At 44.5% G+C, this 24,076-nt stretch overlaps 1 protein-coding gene across 1 annotated transcript; it reads right to left on the bottom strand.

The window, feature by feature from the left end:
• Positions 1-3,866: 3,866 nt before the first annotated feature.
• Positions 3,867-21,459, bottom strand: Tsnax (translin associated factor X). Its single transcript, XM_045150089.1, has 6 exons — positions 21,310-21,459; positions 20,952-21,056; positions 18,720-18,834; positions 17,768-17,898; positions 10,338-10,465; positions 3,867-5,528 (listed from the first exon to the last, which is right to left on the bottom strand). The coding sequence occupies exons 1-6, from the start codon at positions 21,323-21,325 to the stop codon at positions 5,151-5,153; spliced, it is 873 nt and encodes a 290-aa protein (XP_045006024.1). The 5' UTR covers positions 21,326-21,459; the 3' UTR covers positions 3,867-5,150.
• Between the last annotated feature and the right edge of the window lie 2,617 nt (positions 21,460-24,076).

Below are 24,076 nucleotides of genomic sequence, written 5' to 3'. Positions count from 1 at the left end.
AATCCAGGGTCAAGAAAACATACACCTGTTCTAAGAGTTCACTTTTTTAAAGCACAGGGTTTTTTTTTGGGGGGGGGGAGTTGCTTTTTATTTTATTTATTTGAGAGCGACAGAGAAAGAGTCAGATAGAGAGAATGGGCACACCAGGGCCTCCAGCCACTGCAAACGAACTCCAGACGCGTGCACCCCCTTGCACATCTGGCTAACATGGGTCCTGGGGAATTGAGCCTCGAACAGGGATCCTTAGGCTTCACAGGCCACCCACTTTTTAACTGATGTATATGTAAGTGCAGGCACACATATGCCATGGGGCATGGGTGTGTGTGGAGGTTATCCTCACTCTGTGCCTTGTCTGCCACTGCATCCACCAGCTAGCTGGCCCACAGGCTTCTGGGATTCTCCCCACCTCCCGTCTCACCATGGGCACGCAGGGATTAGATGCGTGTGTTGCCACAGCTGGTCTTAGGATCGGAATCCAGGTTACGACACTTGTGCAACAAGCACCTTCACCCAACGAGCCGTCTCCCGAGCTGCACTCCTAAGGGTTTGTAGCTTTGGGTCTCTAACCTTTCCTACGGTAAACTTTGGCTAGGATTTGAAGTAATGATTCTATTTCACTCTTCTGCATGCAACTATTTTGACATTTACTTTAAAATCTATTATTTCTCCCATGGAATGCTTGGTACCTTTGCTAAAAACCAAGACTGGATACATGGGCTTCCGTACTTGCCCACTTTGACCCCACTGATACACATGCCACACAGCAGGACCACGCTATCGTGATTACTGCAGTCAAGTGACATTGGGAAATGGTTCAGGTCAAAGTTTGTACTGAGTTGTCTGTTCTTTGGTCTTCCTAATTAACTTATGACCAGGTTGTCCATTTCTGGAAAAAAAGTTGTAAATTTAATAGGGGTTACATTTAACCTGTACATCAATTTGAAGAGCTTTTGTACATCAATTTGAAGAGCTTTTGTTATCCTGACAATATTTAAACTTTGCTACAGGAGGTGAGGCACACCTGTATCTCAGTGCTTGGGGATGTAGAGGCAGGACGACCAGAAATCTGAGGCTAGCCTGGGCTACATACACAGCTGGACTATCTCAAAAATTCTTGTAGTCCAGGACCACAAGATGAAATGAAGCCTTCTAGTTGGTCTTTCACAATGTTATGTCACTTTGCAGTGTCACAGGTAATCATATTCCCAGGTTCTTTATTTGATGCTACAAACCGTTTGTGTGCGCACACATTTCTACCCTACACCTGCCGTTCCTCAGGTAGTTAGCTGTCCACAGTTTTTGAGACAGGGTCTCCCACTGACCTGGAGCTGCCTAATTAGGCTAGACTGGCTGGCCAGCAAGGCCCACAGACCCTCCTGTCTTCACCTCCCTAGCACCGGCATTAAAGGCATGGACCCCTGCCCCTCACTTTTGTGGCGGCTGCTGGGTATGTAACTCAGGTACTCATGCTTACACAACAGACACCACCTACTGAGACGTTTTCCACACCCCTCACACTTCTACTTATACACAGGCTTGTTTTGGCTTTTGGTTTTTCAAGGTAGGGTCTCGCTCTAGCACAGGCTGACCTGGAATTCACTATGTAGTCTCAGGGTGGCCTTGATTCATCACAATCCTACCTTTGCTTCCCAAGCACTAGGATTAAAGGCATGCGCCACCACACCTGGCTTGCATGCAGGTACTTAATGCAGAACCACTTACCTTGGGTCCCCTTGCCGAGTTCTGTCCTTTTAAAGTATTTTCCAATTTCTCTGTGATTTCATCGTTGACTGGTTGTTCTGATACATGTTGCTTAATTTTCACTAGTGAAATGTGTTAATATTCTCCTGTCCAGGACTTTTATCCTCACCCTGCTGTGCTAAGAGCAATTTTCTCTATTATCTCTACTTTATGGATGTGTTTTGTTGCCTCCTATTTTGTGAAGACCGTTCCATGGACACATGAAAGAAATGGCCCTCAGCTGTAGGGCTGTGCTCAGCGTCTATGGGTGTGTCTGGCTATGGAAGTGTTCAAGTCTTCCCCTCCGGTTCAAGTCATTATAGGAGGCGGGGTGCCGAAGCCTCTAACACGACCATGAACTGCCCTTGGTGACAGGTTCTTCATAGGCTGAGCTCATTAACCTGCAGTGGTGGTCTGTGTCCGCTGCAAAACATTTTGAGTCCACTTCATCTGATGTGGGCAAAACCAGGTTATCATTTGGTTAATATTTGCATATGGTTCTTTTCTGGCTTTTTTTTTTTTTTTTTTTTTTTTGGTTTTTTGAGGTAGGGTGTCACTCTGGCTCAGACTGACCTGAAATTTACAATGTAGTCCCAGGGTGGCCTTGAACTCACAGCGATCCTACCTCTGCTTCCCAAGTCCTGGAATTAAAGGTGTCCACCACCACGCCCGGCTATTTCTGCCCTTTTATTTCAGTTTTGTCTTTGAAATCTAATGTGAGCCTTTGCAGACAGTATAAATACATCCACCCCCCCAAAAAAGAAAAACTTTAAGGGGCTGGAGAGATGACTCAGTGGTTAAGGTGCTTGCCTGCAAAGCTTAAGGATCTAGATCTGATTACTCAGTACCCACATAAAGCCATATGGCACAAGGTAGCACATGCATCTGGAGTTTATTTGCAGTGGCTAGAGGCCCTGGAGTACCTGTTCTCTTTTTCTGCCCTCTCTCTCAAATAACTAAATTGATTAACAAGAACACCACCACCCAACAGAGCAAGCAGGTGAGGGAGCACACACCTTTAATCCTAGCACTCAGGGAGAGGTAGGACGGCCATGTGAGTGCAAGCCGAGCCAAGGGCTACAGAACGAGTTCTAGGTCAGCCTAGGAGTACGACCCACCTTCCAAATAGAAACCCCAACCCTGCAGAGCACATGCACGTTACCACCGTAAGCAGTTTAACGCGGGACTCTGGGACTCTTCCCATCCTGCTGAGCCGCACCGCCTAGTAAGGAACGCATCAGCAGCAATGGCACTGGGTGGCACTGCTGACCACTGGTGGGTAGGCCCAAAGACCAAAGGATTTTCTGTGTCCTCTTCCTCTTGAACAATTGGTAGTACATCAAGTTCCTCTCCAGGAACCAGCTTAGAGGGATAGGGCATGAGCCTGTCTGGGTCAATGAGCTGAGAAGGATGATTTTCTGGGAGCTTATATAAATTTTGGGGAGGTGGTGAATTTGAGGTAGGGCCTTGCTCTAGCCCAGGCTGACCTGGACTATGTAGTCTTAGGATGGCCTCAAACTCACAGCAATCCTCCCACCTCTGCATCCCAAGTGCTAGGATTAAAGATGTACGCCACCACACCCTGCTTTGAACATTTTTTAAACAAAGAACTCCACCCTTCAAAATGTCTTTGTGACACTTGCAAACAGTCACCATCTAACAATCATAAGGAAGCTAGTGGGAAGGAACATGGAGACCACAGAGCAGAGGCAGATCTGGGTAGATGACAGTATCACTGGGCTCCTCAGAAAACCACCCTGGACAGCCTCCCTAGCTCAAGACTTGTTTTAAGACAAAATAAATTTTGAAAAAATTTGAGTAGAAGAGGGAGAGAGAAAGAGGAGAATGGGTATGCATGGCCTCCTGCTGCTGCAAACTCCAGACACATGCCCCGCTTTGTGCATCTGGCTGTATGTGGGTTCTGGGGAATCCAACCACAGGTGGCTTTAGGAATCTGAATGTAGGTCATCACACTAGTGAAACAAGCACCTTTACCAATGAGGCGTCTCCACTTCTAACAACATAAAGCTTACTAACCTAGTCTACCTGGGCTTTCCCATTTCAACCAAAAAGTACACAATCACTTCATTATTTCTCAGTATGATCAAAATAATGAAACTAACTTCTGTATTTTAATAGTTTATTCAAAACTTGTTTGAGTATCTGTAAAACATTCATCAATCCGTCCTTATTTTACTTTTAACATTATCAATTTAACTTGAACTGGTAGAAGAAACAAAAAAAAAAAAAAACTGCAAGGGGACTAACTAAGGAAGCAGTGCCTCAGCGCAAGGAGACCGATCCCCACCACCAAACCAGCACTCCAGCTTAGCAGGCATGTCACCATTTTATTTCCCTTAGGTAAGATTTCTTAGAAAAGTACATTTTAAAAGAATCGGCCCCTATTACAACCAGACATATTTCCAAAAATAAAACCCAGTATCTAGGTTCTGAAAATTCCTAAGACCAATAGGAAATGTGTGGTGTTCAGCCAGCAGGGTCATGCTCAAGCCGGCTGCACATCACAATCATCTATGACTGATTCAGGCGGCAACTTCAATCACAAGGCTGCTCGAGACGACCGGTGCTCCTGGCAACTGCGCTGACAACTGTCTTATTGCTGAATTATATATGATACATTTTCTTTGGCAACTTTATCAATTAACACCATGGACAAATATACAAGTTTGAATTAACTTAGTGTTTAAAGTATCATTGTATTTGTTTAAATATGATTTCTAAGAGATACTACAACAGGAAACCTTCCAAACATGCCTAGTAACAAAAACCCTGCTAACTTGTCAGTACTGAAAGCTTTCCAGCTTTACATACAAACAAGCACATAATCCAGCTCAACCTGACCGGTGAAAATAATACAATGTGAGCTTCAATCCCCATCAGATCTGTGAAAAACAACAGAAACTAAGTGGAGAAACTAACATTTGGGTTAGTTTTTATGGAAGGCTATAAATTCAGAGTGGCCTAAAACGGGCCAGAATTTTACATGAGCTCTCACTATAATATGAACAAAAGTTGTACTTAAAAATACTGAGAGATTACCAAATTTTAATCCTTATTTCACAGACTGAGTCAAATTCGAAGGCTTGGCACAGTATTACCAAGAACTTAAACAAGAAGCTCAAGCCCAGAGGTTTCTGAAGCACGTTCACATAACAGAAAAATGAACGTTAACCAACTGAGGCATATATGCAAACCTTCATGAATAACAAACATCATCTGGATAAATTTATACACAGCCTGTACATGGCTTCAAACTAGTATAAGTGGAAACACGTCTACGTAAAAGCCACACTAAAGTCAAATGCAGTAACACTAAATAACAGTCTCACAAACTGGTCTCTTGGGAGTTCCAAGGGGAATAGCGGGGTGGTATAACTTTGTCTCCAAGCCTAAGAAATGCCCTCTTCCTGATCAATCATTTCTGTTTTAACTGAGAACACATCTGCCAGCATGTGTTTGGGAATCTCTGAGCCCCGGACTTTCAGGGCATAGCAAGCATTCTCCACTTTGGCCAGACTCTGTTTCAAGGTATACAGCTTCTTTGAAACCTCATATGGCCCAGTGTTGCCAATAAATGAGAACCCATCATAAACCTGGCGTAAAAACTGGCTCACTTCAAAGGGGGTGTCAATGTCCCCATTCCCCACACTGTTAATGCACATCCGCATCAGTTCTCCTGTTAGGTCGGCCACTCCCAGCAGGTAATCAACAGGTGTGATTTTCAGTCTCCAAGTGACAAGCTGCTTATCCTGGGAATCCAAGGAGGGCTGGTGAGAAACAAAACAGAAGGCAACGCACACACACAAAGAGAAGACACTGTGAAAAAGTGGACACAACAGCTCGCACAGCTATTATAAATACAGTCAATGGCAGACCAGGCACATTCACCTCTTCCACGAGATGCATATCTACTATGCTGACAACCATCTGGGACATAACACAGGAATCCACCCATGTGCTGAGAAGGAAGCTGGGACCAGGCGGCTTAAATAAACTAGAATAATCAAATATGACCACTATAAAACCAACTACAAACTGGGCATGGTGGTGCATGCTTTTAATCCCAGCACTCAGGAGGCAGAGGTAGGAGTTTCACCATGAGTTCAAGGCCAGTCTGAGACTATGTAGTGAATTTCAGGTCAGCCTGGGCTAGAGCGAGACCCTAACACAACTACATTCAACTCCAACTGAAACACAAAAACATTCTTTTTAAAAAAAAAAAATATTTTATTTATTTGAGAGACAGAGAAAGAGGCAGAGAGAAAATGAGCACACCAGGGCCTCCAGCCACTGCAAACAAACTCCAGATGCATGCACCCCTTGTGCATCTGGCTTACGTGGGTCTTGGGGAATTGAACTGGGTGGGTCCTTAGGCTTCATAGGCCAACGCCTTAACCACTAAGCCATTCCCCCAGCCCCAGAAACATTCTTAAAGCCTAATGACTTCACTGCATAGCAATCACCATCAAATAACAATGATAAAGCCCTCCATGTGTATGAGCCTGCCATGCTCCTTCAGCTGGCCTCTTCCCCATACTCTGCACCACTGTTGTAGTTACCTCTCATTCCTGGGACAAACCACCTGACCAAAAGTAGCTGATGAGAGGAAAGGGCTTATTTCAGCTTACAGTCTTGAGGGGAAATTACATAATGGCAGGAAAATGATAGTAGAGCAGAGGCTGGACATCACTTCTTACCACAGCAGCTGCCAGAAAGCAACAAGAGAGTGATGATAAGAGGGAAGCTAGGTTATAACACCCCAAAGCCCACCGCCCAAAAACACACTTCTTCCAGCAAGGCTCTACCTCCCAAAATGCCTCCAGTTGGGGACAAAATCTTCAAAACACATGAGGCTATGAGGGACACTCTACACTGAAACCACCACTACACCCATCAGGACTCATGTTCCTGCTGCTGCCCCTGCACTCCTGACTGCTGCCCCTCCACTCCTGACTGCTGCCCCTGCACTCCTGACTGCTGCCCCTCCACTCCTGACTGCTGCCCCTGCACTCCTGACTGCTGCCCCTCCACTCCTGACGGCTGCCCCTCCTGCTGCCCCTCCACTCCTGACTGCTGCCCCTGCACTCCCTGCTACATCTCCTACATATGTCCAACAAAATCAGAAACCTGAAACATTGCTAAAACCCCAGTCAGTCCTTCAATCTGTAGCTGAGTACCACTGAGTTTACAATCAGCAACTGGGGGGCTGGAGAGATGGCTCAGTAGTTAAAGGTACTTTTATGTAACACCTGATGCCCCAGGTTCAATTCCCCAGTACTTGCATAAAGCCAGATGCATAAAAAAATGGTGCATGTATCTGGAGGCTGTTTAAAGTAGCAAGAGGTCCTAGTCTACCCATTCACTCTCTCTTCATTCTCTTTCTTCCTTCTGCTTGCAAATAAGTGAATAAAAATTTCAAAGCAAACAATAAATGAGCATAGCCCAGTAATCATGACCATGTAGTTTGTTCCACGGCAGGTCTCTCGCCAGTCCTTAGTTACCCTTCAGGTACTACTGCAGCTTCTTCCAACACTACTCCAGACCTCAAGTGCTCTCCCTTGTGGCCCACTCACTCCTCAAGTTCTTCATCTTCAGTAGACAATGTACCCAAACTTCATGGACTCAGTCATTTGCCCAAGCACCTAGCACAGCCTCTCTTAATTACCTCTTATCTCCACCAAAACAACCCGATTTAATAGCCACATGACCTTGACTCATGTCCCACCTCTGCCAGGACCTTGCTTCATGAGGTATATGGCCTAAACTCAGTTTCTTCTTTGTTCTTAAAATGGGACATCACACTTACCTCAAAGATCACTTATAGGTAAAATGAGATCTTCCTAAATTCCTGGATAAAGCTCGACAAGCAGCACTAGTGAATGTTAGCAGCAATCTCCACCACCATCCTGAGGTTCCTTCTGGAAAATATGCCTAAACTACTACCGACTACTTAACAGTGGAAACTGCAGAGGTCTACAGGTAAGAACTGTGTTGAACGTTGAGGAGCTACTGAGGAATTTCTTAAAGTGAAATTTTTCCAAGTAAGGCATAGTACAGGTTAAGAGTAGAGAGCAAGCAGAATATTACACGTAGGAACCAGGACTTAACATACAGGCATTGCAGTCTCTGAGAAGTAACAAAGAAGGCAGAAGGGGGTTTTGGTTTTACCAGGATCACTTTGTTAACAGCTCAGACACTACAGATCATGTGGCCCAATGCCTGTATCATAAAGTAGAAGGAATGAGGTCCAAGAAACAACAGAAGACAGGTAGGTGGTGAGTAACAGAAATGGGAAATATCCAATCACTCTGATACTTTTCCAATGATAACACATCAGATGCTGTGTTACACAGATACACAGCACTTACTGCGTTTCCATCCCCGTCCTAATAAAACTTATCATGGGGGCTAGGGTGATTGATGGCTGAAGGGATCTGGTGCTTTCTGCATTAGCATGAGGATAGCAGTTCACATCCCCAGCACTCACGTAAATGACATGTGGGGGTGGCAGCCAGTGTGTACTCCCAGCAGCTGGAAACTGGACACAGGGGCAAACTGGCTAAACTAGCTGAAACAGTAAGCCCTGGGTTCACCTGAGACTGGCTCAGGAATAAGATGGGGGAATTATCAAGGAGGGCTGACCACAGGCCTCCATAGGCACTTAAATACACATGTACCCACAAATGTGAACACACACACAAACATTTGTCATAATTATTTTTACATTAATGGATTTGCTAACTCTTCTCACAAAGCAAATTAGGAATAAATTCTTTTCAGTATCAAATTTCCAGAACTTTCAACACCAAAGGGAAAGCTACTTATGAATGTAGTTTTAACAATTTTCCGTCATTTTCACTTTGGTTTAGAGAACTAGAACAGAATGGGAGGTATGCTATCCCTACTGTTGATAAAAAGTTAGTCAAATAGGCTTACCCCACTACAATGTAATCATCATTAAATGGAGCAAAACTGTTAAGAAATTTGACTTCAGAATGACTTTCCTCCTTAATAAATGCCATACAATTTGAAAAGTTGAAAAACCATGTTGTCATGCAAAATTAGTCTTATTTTGCAACATTACCATTTTCATTTATATTCAACAAAACTTTAGCTAGAACAGCATCTTCCATATCCTGCCTACAGTGGAGCTTAAATAAGGGGAAGAAATATTGTTCAATGTTTATCTTAAGATAAATTGGGGGGCTGAAGAGATGGCTTAGCAGTTAAGGCACTTCCTGCAAAACCTAAGGACCCAGGTTCAATTACCCAGTAACCACATAAGCCAGATGCACAAGGTGGTGCATGCACCTGGAATTTGTTTGCAGTGGCTAGAGGCCCTGACATATCCATTCTCTCTCCGTATGTCTGTCTCTTTCTCTCTCATATAAATAAAAGTTTAAAAATAAATAAATGAATTGGTATTCAGAAAAGACAAAACATCCCAAATGGCCCTCCTTGTTGTCTGAATTTTTTTATTTTCAAATCCAGAACGAAAATAAAAATAGCATTTGGTTTCAAAGTCAAGCTACAAAACTTTTTTCCTATGTTCAAAGAAGCTACACAAATTTCAGATGTAACTATTATGGCTTGAGTATATGATGAAGGTGTCAAGAGTAAACACCACTGAGTTAAAAACCTTAGCAAGGCATGGTGGCACACACCTTTAATCCTAGCACTCATGAGACAGAGGTAGGAGGAGTGCTATGAGTTTGAGGCCACCCTGAGAATACAGTGTAAATTCCAGCCTGGGCTAGACTGAGACCCTACCTCAAAAAAGAAAAAACAAAAAATAACAACAAAAAAACCCCAAGTGGGGCGTGGTGGTACACACCTTTAATCCCAGCACTCAGGAGGCAGAGGTAAGAGGACTGCTGTGTGTTCAAGGCCACCCTGAGACTCCATAGTGAATTCCAGGTCAGCCTGGTCTAGAGTGAGACCCTACCTCGAATAAATAAATAAATTAAATAAATAAATTAAATAAACCTTTGTAAGTCACACCTTTTCAAAAACCGTTGGAGGTAAGTACCTATGCCAGGCACCCCTCGTATACATCTCGAGACAAGCTGAGGTCAAGGGCACAGGCCTGGTTCAAATCCCAGCTCTGGTGCGCTTGGATACTTTCTCCCTACAAGTCGTTTCCTTCCTATCTCACAAGGTTAAGGAAAAGGGAAAAAGGTCGGTGCTCACTGCTTGTGTGTTCGGTAGAAGAGTACAACTACCCTCAACATACTCCTAACCTATCCCCAGTTCTCCTGTTTAAAAAAACCGTTTTCTTGGTGTGATCCATGAAGCCATGCTTTAGCAAGAACAGTCCTGGACTGGGGAGGTGTTTCCGCAGGAGCACCTGCCATACAAGCATAAGGGCCTGAAGGGCCGAGTCTGATGACGCAGCGCCTACTAATAATACAGCTGGGCGTGGCCTTGCATGCCTACAACCTCACACATGTGTACATACCTCCATCCCCCCAAAAAACATTCCCATCTCAACCACTGAAAACCAGTAAATCTCCACTAGTCACTATGTTGTCATATAAACTATATAGTAAACGTGAAGTATGGCTTTAAATTCTCACAGTTTTGTTTTCTTTCCCACTGTCTTCTGTTGTAAATGTCAATTGTTTATTGATCTCTTCCATACTGATTAGTGAACGTGTTTTGATGAAATGCTGAAAAGAAACAGCCTCCACATACTCCTGGAGCCCTGAAAACACAAGAGAGAGAGTTACTAAGCTAGTGCATGGTGCCATGATAAAATACTTGAAAGTGAACATCATCTCACACAACACAAGTAGGAGCCTACTCAAGATTCTGTGAGCTAAGGTGGGGAATACACACTTCAAGTATGTCAACAAGCCCCCACTGTCAGAGCTGGATGGTATGCCCCATGCAACAATTGTCCTTGCACTAATGTAGACCTTGTACATACCAGGTACATAGACACATGATGAAATGAGGGACTTTCATTTTGTAAAGCAATTATATAGTGAATAAAAATTGTTTCTGGGACTGGGAGACAGCTCAATCAGCAAAGTGCTTCTTTACAAATGAGGACCTGAGGCTGGAGTCTCCAGAACCCACATTTAAAAAAGCTGGGTGTCATATATTAATGCTACCCTCACTTTTCGTAGAAAATCTTCTCTTTTCAGATGGCAGTGACTTTGGGATGACTCAGAAAGCATCACAGCGCTGGGAAGAAGTGACAAGAGTGCTTAGCACTTTAATATTTCTATCACATCTTCCAAGGGTCCATTGCAGAAGAGATGGTGGAAAGAATGTAAGAGCCAAAGGAAGGCTAGGACTCCTTACAATGTGCTCCGCTAAACACAAAATGGCCTGGATATCCATGACCTTGCAGTGCCTGACACTACCTACACAAAACCCTTATAAGAGAAGGAAAAGATCATGACATCAAAATAAAAGACTGATTGAGAGGGGGGAGGGAATATGATGGAGAATGGAGTTTCAAAGGGGAAAGTGGGGGGAGGGAGGGCATTACCATGGGATATTGTTTACAATCATGGAAGTGTTATTAAAAAATTAATTAATTTTTTAAAAAGCTGGGTGTATAGCCAGGCGAGGTGGTACACGCCTTTAACCCCAGCACTCACGAGGCAGAGGTAGGTGGATTACTTTGAGTTCAAGGCCACCCTGAGGCTACATAGCGAATCCCAGGTCAGCCTGCACTAGAGTGAGATCCTACCTCCACAAACAACAACAAAAAAAGCTGAGGACGGTGGTGCCTCCTGTAAATCCCAGTACTGAGCAGGCTGAGTCAGGAGGATCCCTGAAGCTCAATGGCTTTAGTGAGTTCAAGGCTAATGGAAGACCCTGTCTCAAAACAGTAACAACAGGGTGATGCCCAAGAATGACTGCAAGGTCGTTTCTGGCTTCTTCACTCACAACACACATTCACACGTGCATGCACCTCCACTCCTCAAATAGACATTCAATAAATAGGACAGTGTTCATGGCAATGTACAAAGCACAACAGGCAGAGTGTAACCTGGGAGGCAGGAGGAGGTGAGGAATGCACAGGCAGCGGCTGCACCACAGTGAAGACACGAAATGCAGGGAACTGCACACTTGCAACAGCTGAGGCACTGCACTGACGGTGTGGTTTGTATGCAGGTCATGTCTTCTCCTAACCTAAACATTAATAGTTAGAAAGCCCCCTCAACTTTTGTTGAGCTTCTGTTCCAGCTCATCAATTTTCTTTTCAAATATCTCTTCTGCACAGCAGAAAAGACCCTGGTTTGATTCCCCAGGACCCACATAAACCAGATGCACAAGGTGGTGCATGTGTCTGGAGTTCATCTGCAGCAGCCGAAGGCCCTGGTGCACCCATTCTCTACCTGCCACATCCTCTATCAAATAAACTAATTAAAGTTAAAAAAAAAAACTGGGGGCTAGAGAGATGGCTTAGCGGTTAAGAGCTTGCCTGTGACGCCTAAGGACCCCGGTTCGAGGCTGGATTCCCTAGGACCCACGTTAGCCAGATGCACAAGGGGGCGCACGCATCTGGAGTTCGTTTGTAGGGGCTGGAGGCCCTGGCGCGCTCATTCTCTCTCTCTCTCTATCTGCCTCTTTCTTTCGCTGTCTGTTGCTCTCAAATAAGTAAATAAAAATAAATTTAAAAAAAAAAAAAAAAAGAACTGTAGCATGGTGGTTCATTCCTACTATCCTAGTGCCTGGAAAGTTGACGCAGGACAATGGATGAACTGCTATCAGTTCAAGGCCAGATCGGGTTCAAAGTGAGTTTCAGGGCAACCTGGTCTACAGACATACTATCAAAAAAAAAAAAAGTGAAAGAAAGATGAAAGAAAAAAAAAAAACATCACAACCAGGTGTTGCGGAGCAAGCCTGTTATCTGAGTACTTGGAGGTGGAACAGGAGGTTCAGGGCTTCAATGTCACCCTCAGCTACATAAAGTCAGCCTGAACTGCATAAGACCGTGTCTCAAAGTGCTTGCCTGGCTTACTTAGTACACGAAGACCTAGGTTCAATCTCCAGCACACCTGTAAATCCCAGCACTTAGGAAGTACAGGCAGGAGGATCAAAGTCATCCTTGACTACAAAGTGAGTTCAAGGCCAACCTGGACTACATGTGACTATGTCAGGAAAAAAGAGGAGCTGAGGAGAAAGCTCTGTAGTTAAAGGCACCTGCCTGCAAAGCCAAAGGACCAAGGTTCAATTCCCCAGTACCCACTTAAGCCGGATGAACATAGCAGCACAAGCATGTGGAGTTCATTTTCAGTAGCTAATGGTCCTGGTGTGCCCATTCTCTCTCACACTAATAAATAAATTTTACAAAATCAGCTTTAAGCCAGGTATGGTGGCGCACACCTTTAATCCTAGCATTTGGGCAGAGGTAGGAGGATCACCATGAATTCAAGGCTACCCTGAGACTACATAGTGAATTCCAAGTCAGCCTGGCCTACAGTGAAACACTGACTCAAAAAACAAAACAAAACAAAAAAATCAGCTTTAAATGCTGGGCAGGGTGGCACAAGCCTTTCTCTAATCCCAACACTCGGGAGACAAGAGGTAAGAGGACCATCATTGAGGTCAAGGTCACCTTGAGACTACATAGTGTATTCTAGGTCAGCCTGAGCTAGAATGAAACCCTCAAAAAACAAACAACAACAAAAAGGCGTGGTGGCACAAGCCTTTAATCCCAGCACTCAGGAGGCAGAGGTAGGAAAATCACTGTTGAGTTCAAGGTCACCCCAAGACAACAGTGAATTACAGGTCAGCCTGAGCTAGAGTGAGACCCTACCTCAAAAAACCAAATAAATAAACAAACAACAACAAAAAATCAACTTAAAAAAAAAAGAAAGGGACTGTAGAGAGAAAGGAAAAGAGAAAACAAAGTAGGGTGTATGCTTTTGAACTCAACAGAGTTCAAGGACATGTAGCCCCAAACACTAAAAAAGCACTTTGGGTCACATGTAGGTAAAAGGATGTTTAAACAAGTTATGTTTCAACTTGATGAAAAGGACATCCGTTATTTTCAGTGTATAATCCCCAAGGTGAAAATTTTCAGCCCACTGCCATGCTCCACCAAACAATGCCTTCCCCTATGTTCCTGTCTTGGATGAAGTCCAAATGGAATTATTTACAGCATTAGCTCCCAGTAAGAGCAGCCTGGAGGTGGCTTTTATGTAATTTGTCATTCTTCGCCTCATCCCCTATCAGAATGTATACAGGGAAGCCCAATTAAAGGCCTCTGATTATTTTTACTTATTTTTATAATACTTATACCATACATATTCAGTCCATGTCTTCCCCCAAAACTATGTATGAAGGTAAACAGGAAAGACAAAATTCACCATAAAGTGAAGTTTCACATTAATTTTCTTTGCAGGATTTTAATGCTTTTCGGTTTAAAAAAAAAACAACAACAAACAACTGTTTACCACATGACTCAGCAATTCTGCTCCACCACAAGCCCCAGAGAAGTAGAAGCTTATGTTCACATAAAGATGTGCAGACCTATGTGAATGGCAGTATTGTTCACAATACCCAAAATGTAAAAAAAAAAAAAAAAAAAAAAAGGAAAGAAAGAAAAGCTAACTAGCTGAGCATGATGGCACATGTCTTTAATCCCAGCACTCAGGAGGCAGAGGTAGGAGGATCACTATGAATTTAAGGCCACCCTGAAACTACATAGGGAATTCCAGGTCAGCCTGGGGCTAGAGTGAGCCCCTACCACAAAACATCAAAACCAAAAAAGAGATTGCCATGAAAACAATAAAAAGATACCAGACATAAAGGCTATAATATTATATGATCTTATCTATATGAGACATGTAATAGAAAAATTCAGAGAGAAAGTAAAGTAGTGGTTACTAGTGGGCTGGGGTATTAACAAACTATACTGCTAATACAAGATTGTTTATTCCATAAAAGCATGATAAATTAAAGCAGAGATTGACTTATACAATATGTGAAAAGCTGGTCTGGAGAGATGGCTCAATGGTTAAAGGAACTTGCTTGTAAAGCCCAATGACCGGCCTGGTTGATTCCCCAGGACCCATGCAAAGCCGGATGCACAAAGTGGTGAAAGCATCTGGAGTTCATATGCAGTGGCAGGAAGCCCTGGTGTGCCCTTACTCTCTAGTTCTCTTTGTCTCTTCTCTCTTCCTTTCAAATAAATACATAAAAATAATTTCTAAAAATGTTCAAAAATGAGTAATAATACGCCCCTACATATGACACATTGACAGATCCCACCTCAAAAATGTTAACTTTTATCCTGGCATGGTGGCACAAGTCTTTAATCCCAGCACTAGGGAGGCAGAGGTAAGAGGATTGCAGTTGAGTTCGAGGCCACCCTGAGACTACACAGTGAATTCCAAGTCAGCCTGAGCTAGAATAAGACCCTACCTTGAAAACCCAAAAAAAAAAAAAAAAAAAAAGTTAACTTTTTCAAACAGAATTTCAGAAAATAAGAATGTTCAGGGGCTGGAGGGACGGCCTAGCTTGCCTGCAAAGCTCAAGGGTCCCAGTTTAACTCTCTAGTACCCACGTTAAGGCAAATGCACAAGGGGGCACATGCGTCTGTTTGTTGTGCAATGGCTAGAGGCCTTGGCATGTCCATTTTCTCTCTCTCTCTACCCCTCAATCTGCCAAATAAATAAATTAAAATTAAATATATAAAAAAATTTTAAAAAGAATGTTCAGAAATGAAAGAAGAAACTAGACTAAAATACCATCACACATTTGACAGTTCAAATAGTGAATACCAAACATTTATCTGGAAAACAAATCTAAAATTAAGGTTCTTATAACCCAAAAATGTGTAAGTAGATTTTCTAATGCTTATAGTGGCTAGTGAAAAGGCCTTGCAGGATGGAATATACAAATGAATTTGTGAATAAAATAAATCCCCAAAATGTTTCATGAATCATCTATTTAAATGCAATAAATTCTACCAATTTTACTCCTATATTTAAGCTAAAATCAAAAAATATGCATCCCTAAGTATAGTGTGAGTATCTAGTTCTTCCAGAGAAAGCAGGCAATGGGATGCAACAGACACCAGCTGGAAGTGGTGGTAGGGTGATTAGGAGTTCAAGGGCAACCTCCACTACAGAGCACATTCAAGGCCAGCTTGGGCTATGAGACCCTGCTTCAAAAATAAAAAACAGAAGTCAGGATGTCTCAAACCTATAACCTCAGTACAGAGGAGGCTGAGGTAGGAGGGAGACCATAAGTCTGAGGCCAGCCTGGGCTACAGTGGCACACCCTCCCTGAAGAACAAAAACAGCAACAAAAATACACTTTGTTGAGAACAACTTCAATAAAATATAATCTATAAAGATATGACACTATGTTTGAAGCTATTAAGTGCTATTTAAAAACAGAGATTCTATATTTATAAGAAAACCTTGGTAGGGAAAGCAAGATTTTCAAGGCTTTTTTTTTCCCATGCGGTAGAGTCTCACTCTAGTCCAGGCTGACCTGTAATTCACTATGTATATGTAGCCTCAGGCTGACCTCAAACTCTCAGCAAGCCTCCTACTTCTGCCTCCCAAGTACTGGGATTAAAAGTGTGTGCCACCACACCCAGCCTTTACTATGTTTTATCTAATGCTAACATTAGTAAGTTAAAACCAATCTGTAAGGGAAGAGACCACTGACATCACTTGGCAGCTTATGACATTGGGAATAACTTCCACTAGTCCAATTTCTGGACAGATGGCTCAGCAGTTAAAGGTGCTTGCTTAAACGTGTACTAAAGTCAAAAGTGAGGACCACTGTGGTTGAGTTTTATTAAACTGCCATAAATTTTCACAAGTTAAGCTCTGGAAAAGTTTTCAAACTCTTGCCTGTATCATTCAAGTTAGGAGGCCACTCTGAAGGAGCCATAGAATGGGATTTCTGTTCACTATGATGTAGTAAAGCAACCCCCACTGCTGCTTCCAACCAAGGATTTTCTAGAAAGGGAACTAACCCGTCATCCAACCCTCCTCAAGACTGCACTTGCACCAACCACTGCACTGGGACTGTCTGCTGCTATGGCCTGTCTCTGGTATGGTTACAACTACTGTGCCAGCTACAGGGAGGGAGCAGTGTTTCCGATGGCTGTTCAGTGCTCGTGGTGCATACGCCACTGCTCCTGATCTGCATCCTCAAAGACCTGCCAGATGTCTGGCTTGGAGATGCCACTTCTGGATCCAGTCCACTCAGAAGTCAGCGTTTGAGCTCAGTTGCTCCCCACTTCCCCTCAGTCAGACAGTATATAAAATCCCAGGGTAGCCAGGCATCATCCTTTCATCCTAGCACTCAGGAGGCAGAGGTAGGATCACAGTGAGTTCAAGGCCACCCTGGGACTACGTAGTGGAATTCCAGGTCAGCCAGGGCTAGAGTGAGACCCTACCTTGAAAAAAAAACACAACACAACACAAAACAAAAATCCCAGGGCAGATCTGAATTACACAGTAAATCTCCTGTAGATGGGGGCATGTGGAGAAAAGGATGAGGAGGGACCTGAGAAACCTGCAGGTTTAGTAACTAACCTGAAAACACTGATGACCACAAAGGTCTAGTGTTCACTGAACTATTGTGTGCATATAACCCCAGTACTATCCTAGTATCTCAATGCAGCCACACTGAGAGAAGCTGGGTTCACCTGCGTACGGGAAGCAGTATCTCATGAACCTCCCAAAGTAGAAACTGAGAGCCACCAGAGATGTCCCTGTACTTACAATTAGGATTGCCCCATCTGAACATACCTGATAGACCCAAGGAGAAAGCTCATTCTACGGGGCCTGTGCTCTCAATTACTTCATTACAATCAATCAACAATGATGACTACACTGTTAGGAAAATAAAGTCAGTTGAGTGTTTTTTGGATTGTCTTGACATCACCCCCAAGTCCCTGCTTTTAAAAGTTAGTAATATTATTTCACAGGGTGTCGATTACAGTTGATAAAATAAATTCATTGGCATTCTACTTACTACTTAACATTAAAATTTAGTATTTTAACCTTGGTCTTACCTGTAGTAATGGCTCGATGGAACTGATGCATGTCTTCTCCTGAGAGTTCTTGGGCTACATGTAATATTTTCTGTCTGACACCATCCAACTTAATTTCTGATTCAGCCAATATTTCTTCCATATCAGGAGCACTATATAAACATTATAATAGATATTAGCAATCTTCAACAGCCAGATGCTTACTGAAATCATCTAAAATCAATTAACACATGGGCTGGGGAGATGGGTCAGAGATTAAATGCACTTGCCTACAAAGCCTGATGGCCTGGGTTTGATGCCCCAGTACCCATGTAAAGCCAGATGCACTAAGTGGTACATGCATTTGGAGTTCTTTTACAATGGCAAGAAGCCCTGGTACACCCATATTTTCTCTCTTTTCTTGTAAATTAAAAAAAAATCAGAGCCAGGCATGGTGGTGCACTCCTTTAATCCCAGCAGTTGGGAGACTTAGGTAGGAGGATCGCCCTGAGTTCAAGGCCACCCTGAGACTACATCGTGAATTCCAGGGCAGCCTGGGCTACAGTGAGACCTTACATCAAAAAAAAAAAAAAATCATCTAACACATAATAAAAAAATAAATAATCTTAAGAGAGCATGAAATCCCTAGCTGGGCAAAAAGAAAGAAATTTTCTTTCTTTTTTTTTCCCCAAGTTTAAAGTCTCGCTCTAGCGCAGGCTGACCTGGAATTTACTATGTAGTCTCAGGCTAGCCTTGAACTCAAGAGATCCTCCTACCTCTGCTTCCCAAGTGCTAGGATTAAAGGCATATGCTACTATGCCCAGCATATTTTTCCTTTCTAGTTTTAAAAATAATTTTAAAATGTAATTTCTAATGTTCTCTACTACCAATGTTTACAAAGTCACCACATATCCTAATAGCCAGATAACATCTCTTGAAATAAAAATATATACACATTGCATCAAAATAACAAAGGTTTAAAACGTCTGCCTACCTTGTAATCCTATGGAGAAGAAAAATTGTCCTCTTACTTTCAACAGTTATATCTCGACTTAGTTTCACAAGTCTCTCATATTTGTCATGTCTTGCATCCAACTCCTGTTGAAACGCTAGACCACATTATTATGACCATAAGTATGCACATTCTTCACTCGAAACCTTTCAAAGCATATAAAAATGCACATAATGACTCAGGCACCCGCCTCCACATAAGGCAAAGCAGAACACTGGTCATGACACTGACTCTCAGAACAACACCTGAGCACTATGCTCTGCATTTTTCTGTACATGGCAATGATGCACAAAACACGTAAGTCCTGAATCACTGAGGTTTTTTGGAAAGTATTTTAAGGTAACACTAACTAGTGTGTTAAAATGACTATGCAAAAACTTCTTTAAATAAATGCCACAGGTCTGTGTGGTAGTACACACCTGTAATCATAGCACTAGCCAGGTAGAGGCTATCTCCAAAATAAATTAAAATAATGATTAGGCCTGAATTTTTGTCTAGCATTTCATTATTTATTATACTGTCAGACTGATGTTATGAATGTAAAATTAAAAGAAAAACAGTTCCTATCCTCAAAGATAGATACGGCCCAATTACAGCTGGTTTTCTTACACCTATGAGGTCTGCTGCAGCTACTGTGTTATTTTTCTTTATAAAATGCAAACTAATTCCTTCCCCTGAGTAGGAATTGCCTTGCTTCTAACAAATATACGATGTGGTGAACAATGTGTGATGTCTGAGATTAGCACTTAAAGAGATTGTGGTTTCCTCCTTGCTCTAGGGAAAGCCAGAGGCCACAGATGCTGACACTTAGGCAACACGACAGAGAGATGGTTACAGGCAGGACTAAACTGCCAACAGTTGCGAGTCCTCCTGCAAATCAAAAGCAACCAGCTTAGCACCACATCCCAGATTCCTGAATCACAGGAACTGTACGGAACATCCAGACAGTAGATAAAGGGACAGAAAAAGAATTGTTTTATAGTTTTGAGTTGGGGATAAATTTAACCAACTTAATATGATAAGAAAGGGGGAATGTGAGCTGGCCGTGGTGGCGCAGGGCTTTAATCTCAGCACCAGAGAGGGAGAGGTAGGAGGATCACAATGAGTTAGAGGCCACTCTGAGACTGCACAGGGAATGCCAGATCAGCCTGGACTACGGTGAGACCATTCATTGAAAAACAAACAAAAGGGGGGGGGTGTGATTATATGTGTGCAAGGTTTACTAAGAGAGTTCCCATAATGTGCAAAATGATACTTCAAAATAAAGTTCCAGACTGTCTGCAAAACTCTAGTAAATAAAAGTAACACATGGGCTGAAGAGATGGCTCAGCAGTTAAGGTGCATGTTTGCAAAGCCTAGTGACCAGGTTTGATTCCCCAGTACCCACATAAAACTAGACGCACAAAGTGGCGCATGCATCTGGAGTTCAGTTGCTGGTGCTGGAGGCCCTGACACGCCCATTCATTCTGTCAATCTCCTCTCTGCTTCCAAATAAACATAAAAAATAAAAAATAAAAAACTAACATAGAGCTGAGATGGCTCAGCAGTTAAGGGCACTTGCTTGCAAAGCCTGACGCCAGTACCCACAAGACAGATGCACAAAGTGACACGTGGGTTTGAAGTTCATTTGTACTGGCAAGAGGCCCTGGCATCCGCGAACTCATTCACTCTCTCCTTGCAATTAAAAACAAAAAAGACTAACATGCTATATAAATGAAAAGAATGTCACAGAACAATTGTTAAATATGTGGCACGTACAATATGTTACATTTAACCGCTGTGTGAAATCGTTTACTAACATCGTTTAGCATCACAGGTCATGACAAATCAGGGTCTTTGAAGCACAGATTTCAGAACAAACCTAGACCCATCATAAAACGTGCAGGAGCCGGGCGTAGTGGCTCAAGCCTTTAATCCCAGCACTGGGGAGGCAGAGATAATATCATCATGAGTTCGAGGCCACCCTGAGACTAATGACCCGGGTCACTACATAGTGAATTCCCGGTCAGTCGGAGCTAGAGTGAGACCCTACCTCGAAAACAAACAAACAAACAAAAAGTCCAGGAAAGCTAATTTTCACATCGCCACCTGCAAAATTACCGGGGGCTATTTCCTTCGAACAGCATGGACACACACAGAGACACACACACGTACACAGGTCTCTAGAGTCCCCAGTCCCCCCTCTCCGCCCACCTAACGCTATGGGAGACTCACATTTGAAGGCCAACATGACGGGTGAAGACGAACTGACGTCTCTGCCGTCTCTCCTCTGGCTATGTGGGAAGTTGTCATGCTTCCTCTTCCTGAACCCTCCCGGTCCTTACGAAGAAGAGAAGCGCTGTGGGCAGGGACCCTTCCTAGCCCCCCGCAGAGCTGGGAACGCGCAGGCCCCGGCGGGCGGACCCCGGCCCGGGCTTCCCCCGGCCGACCTGACCCGCAGAGCCCGCCTCGGGCACCGGCACAGCGCCAGGGCTCGGGGGGAAGGGGGAGCAGAGAAGCCCCGGGGCCACCCCCCAGCGCCCCACGAGGCCGCGACCCTCCCCCTCGGCGCCAACGCGGTCGGGGACGCCACCTTCTCTGCTGCTCATGGTGGCGGGGCCTGCGCTCCACGCGCGCCCGCGAAGTCGTGCGGCCGAGGGGACAGCGCCGGCCACCGGAGAGCGCGGGAGGAACGAATCCCGGGCACGCGCCGAAGGCCGACGTGGACACGCCGGAAGCGTTTCTGAGGCGCTCCCTCGGGAAGGTTGACTTCCGGCTGGCGTTTCCCAGCTCAGCCGCAGGCGCGCTCCCTTCGGCCGCGCGCACTTCCGGTCCCCGCTCCGGCGCGCTCGCTCTCAGCGCGCGGACTTCCGGCCTGCGCCTGGGCTCCGCCCCCTGCGCTGTGGCCGCGCCTCCGCGCTGGTTGGGGCCGGCGCGCGCGGCCGTGCTGGGCTCTCTGTGCGCGTCGGGTGCACGCGGACGGGAGCGGAGGGCTCCAGGCGCGGAGTCGGGCGTCTGTGCCCGGCCGGAGCCACCTCCTGCGTGCGTGCTGCGAGTGCCCGGTGCCCTTACTGTCCCAGGAACGTGCAAGGACCTGCCTCGCAGGGTGACGTGAAGGTCGGTCACGACCACTGCAAAACCGAGGCTGCCGTCAGCCCGGGCCCATTTCAACACATCTCGCGAGATGTGACGCCCACCTGCCCCGGGTACTCTGTACTGTTGCTGACCCCCTGAGCCTTGCAACAGCATCTGTGGAGGAAGAGTTACGCCCACATCAAGACGTGTAACTAGCCGGGCGTGGTGGCGCACGCCTTTAATGCCAGCCCTCGGGAGGCACAGGTAGGAGGATCTCTGAGAGTTAGAGGCCACCCTGAGACTATATAGTGAATTCCAGGTCAGCCTGGGCCAGAGTGAGACCCTACCTCTAAAACAAAACAATAAAAAGACATGTAACTGGTGACCAGCCCCCCACCCCCTAGGGATGAACAAATTGGGCCACATCCAACAAGGGAACAGTAAAGTTGCAGAAATGCCTCACTGGTTAAGGTGCTTGCCTGAGAAGCCTAAGAACTCATGTTCAAATCTCCAGGTCCCATGTAGCCAGGTTGACACAAGCACGCAATGTTGCATGTGTGCATAAGGGGGTGCAAGTAACTGGAATTCCTGCAGCAGGCTGAAGGTCCTGGTGTTTCCATTCTTTCTGCCTGCCTCTTCCTCCCTCCCTCCCTCCCTCCCTCTCCCTCCCCCCCCCCTGTCTTAAAATAAGGGAACAATAAATGGAATGATGTGCCTATAACATGGTGGTGACTTCAGGACATTACAGGAGGGTTTTCTGCCCCAAATGGCCTCCAAAAATACCCTCCAACCCAAGAGCAGGCAAGTACCCATTACCCATTAATTTCTTAGCTCTGCAAGTACAGATTGATTGACGAAAGTCCTTGTGGGGAACCTTGCTTGGTGGATGTTAGGCACATCCGGATTTCTGTGACTGCTCACATCCACCAGTATCCCCCCCCCCCCCCACTCGTTGGGTTAAGGCCACATGACCATGCAAAAACAAAGACTACTTCAATATAAATGTCTTAGTGTGGTTCCCTCCCAGAATCCAAGGAGGCTGGTAGTTGTGAGCATTCTTAAAGTCGGTACTAATTTTACCATAATCTGGGAAGAGTGCTTCCTAACTACTGAAATGGCTTATAAAACCTCACTTTCCAAAGCTTGATCACTAGTGCTTATGGTCATTCTCCAGCCACTACTCCGCCGGCTGGTTCAGCTGTGACTCTGACTTGAAATGTTCTTCACTCCTTCCCATAAAGGTAGTTTCATTACCTGTACAGACTTCTCAAAATATTTAATGGAGGTGAATCCCCTGAGCACTTTCCCAGCACATATTTGCATATGCAGTTAATCCCAGCCCTCTCCAGTGTCCCAACTAGCAAGCTACACTTTTTCAGGAAATGTCTTTCCACCTCTGGCAACCTGCAGGCAAACCTTCCCAGAATCCCTACCCCCTCTCCTTGTTTTAATTGTTTCAAGTACAGACGTATAGTAGTTGTACTTAGCAAAACAATAATGTGTTTTTAAAGGAATATTACCACCTCAAGTCAGGGTGAAAAAGGTAAACGTTTTCCATAAATTTTTACCTGGAGAATGGATGGTGTTCCTCCCATTATTAAGCTCTAATTGTCCATGTTTGACTGAATAAAGCCATAAACCTTACTATAAATATATATCAGTGTATAAATCCCTCCTTTGACAGCTTTATAAGAGAAATAGCCTATTGCAAATGTGGTTTTTCGTTTGTTTTGTTCTTGGCTTTTTGTTGTTGTTTTGTTTGTTTTTTGAGGTAGAGTCTTGCTCTAGCTCAGGCTGACCTGGAATTCACTATGTAGTCTCAGGGTGGCCTAGAACTCACGGAGATCCTCCTACCTCTGCCTCCTGAGTGCTGAGATTAAAGGCGTGCACCACCATGCCTGGCTGCAAATGGTTTTTGACATTGGGAGAAATTGTATACTAGACAATCAAGAGGTGACTTTTCGGCATTTCCCTTGTGTAGTCATTACATCAGTTAGAAGAGGCTCATAATGAGTTGCCATAATCCTGAGTACCTTTTTGCTTTGGTGCTGGTTGGCTTTTTTTTTTTTTTTTTTTAAACAAGGTAGGGTCTTGCTGTAGCCCAAGCAGAACTGGAATTCACTATGTAGTCTCAGAGTGGTGCTGAACTCACAGTGATTCTCCTACTTTTCCCTCCCCAGTGCTGGGATGGCTTGTTTTGTCTTGTTTTTTGAGGTAGGGTCCTGAACTCATGGTAATCCACCTACCTCTGCCTCCCGAATGCTGGGATTAAAGGTGTGTGCCAC

The sequence above is a fragment of the Jaculus jaculus genome, chromosome 5 (genome assembly GCF_020740685.1).
Source record: "Jaculus jaculus isolate mJacJac1 chromosome 5, mJacJac1.mat.Y.cur, whole genome shotgun sequence".
NCBI lineage: Eukaryota > Metazoa > Chordata > Mammalia > Rodentia > Dipodidae > Jaculus > Jaculus jaculus.
The sequence above is the reverse complement of the archived record's forward strand: the minus strand, read 5'-3'. Positions and strand labels throughout refer to the sequence as shown.

Bases quoted from the DNA above. Each gene is read 5' to 3' on its own strand.
- Tsnax (XM_045150089.1), bottom strand. The intron at 18,835-20,951 runs GTGAGTCTCCCA...AATGTGGTCTAG, and splicing joins CGTCATGTTGGCCTTCAAAT to CGTTTCAACAGGAGTTGGAT. The intron at 10,466-17,767 runs GTAAGACCAAGG...TTGTGTTTTCAG, and splicing joins CCATCGAGCCATTACTACAG to GGCTCCAGGAGTATGTGGAG.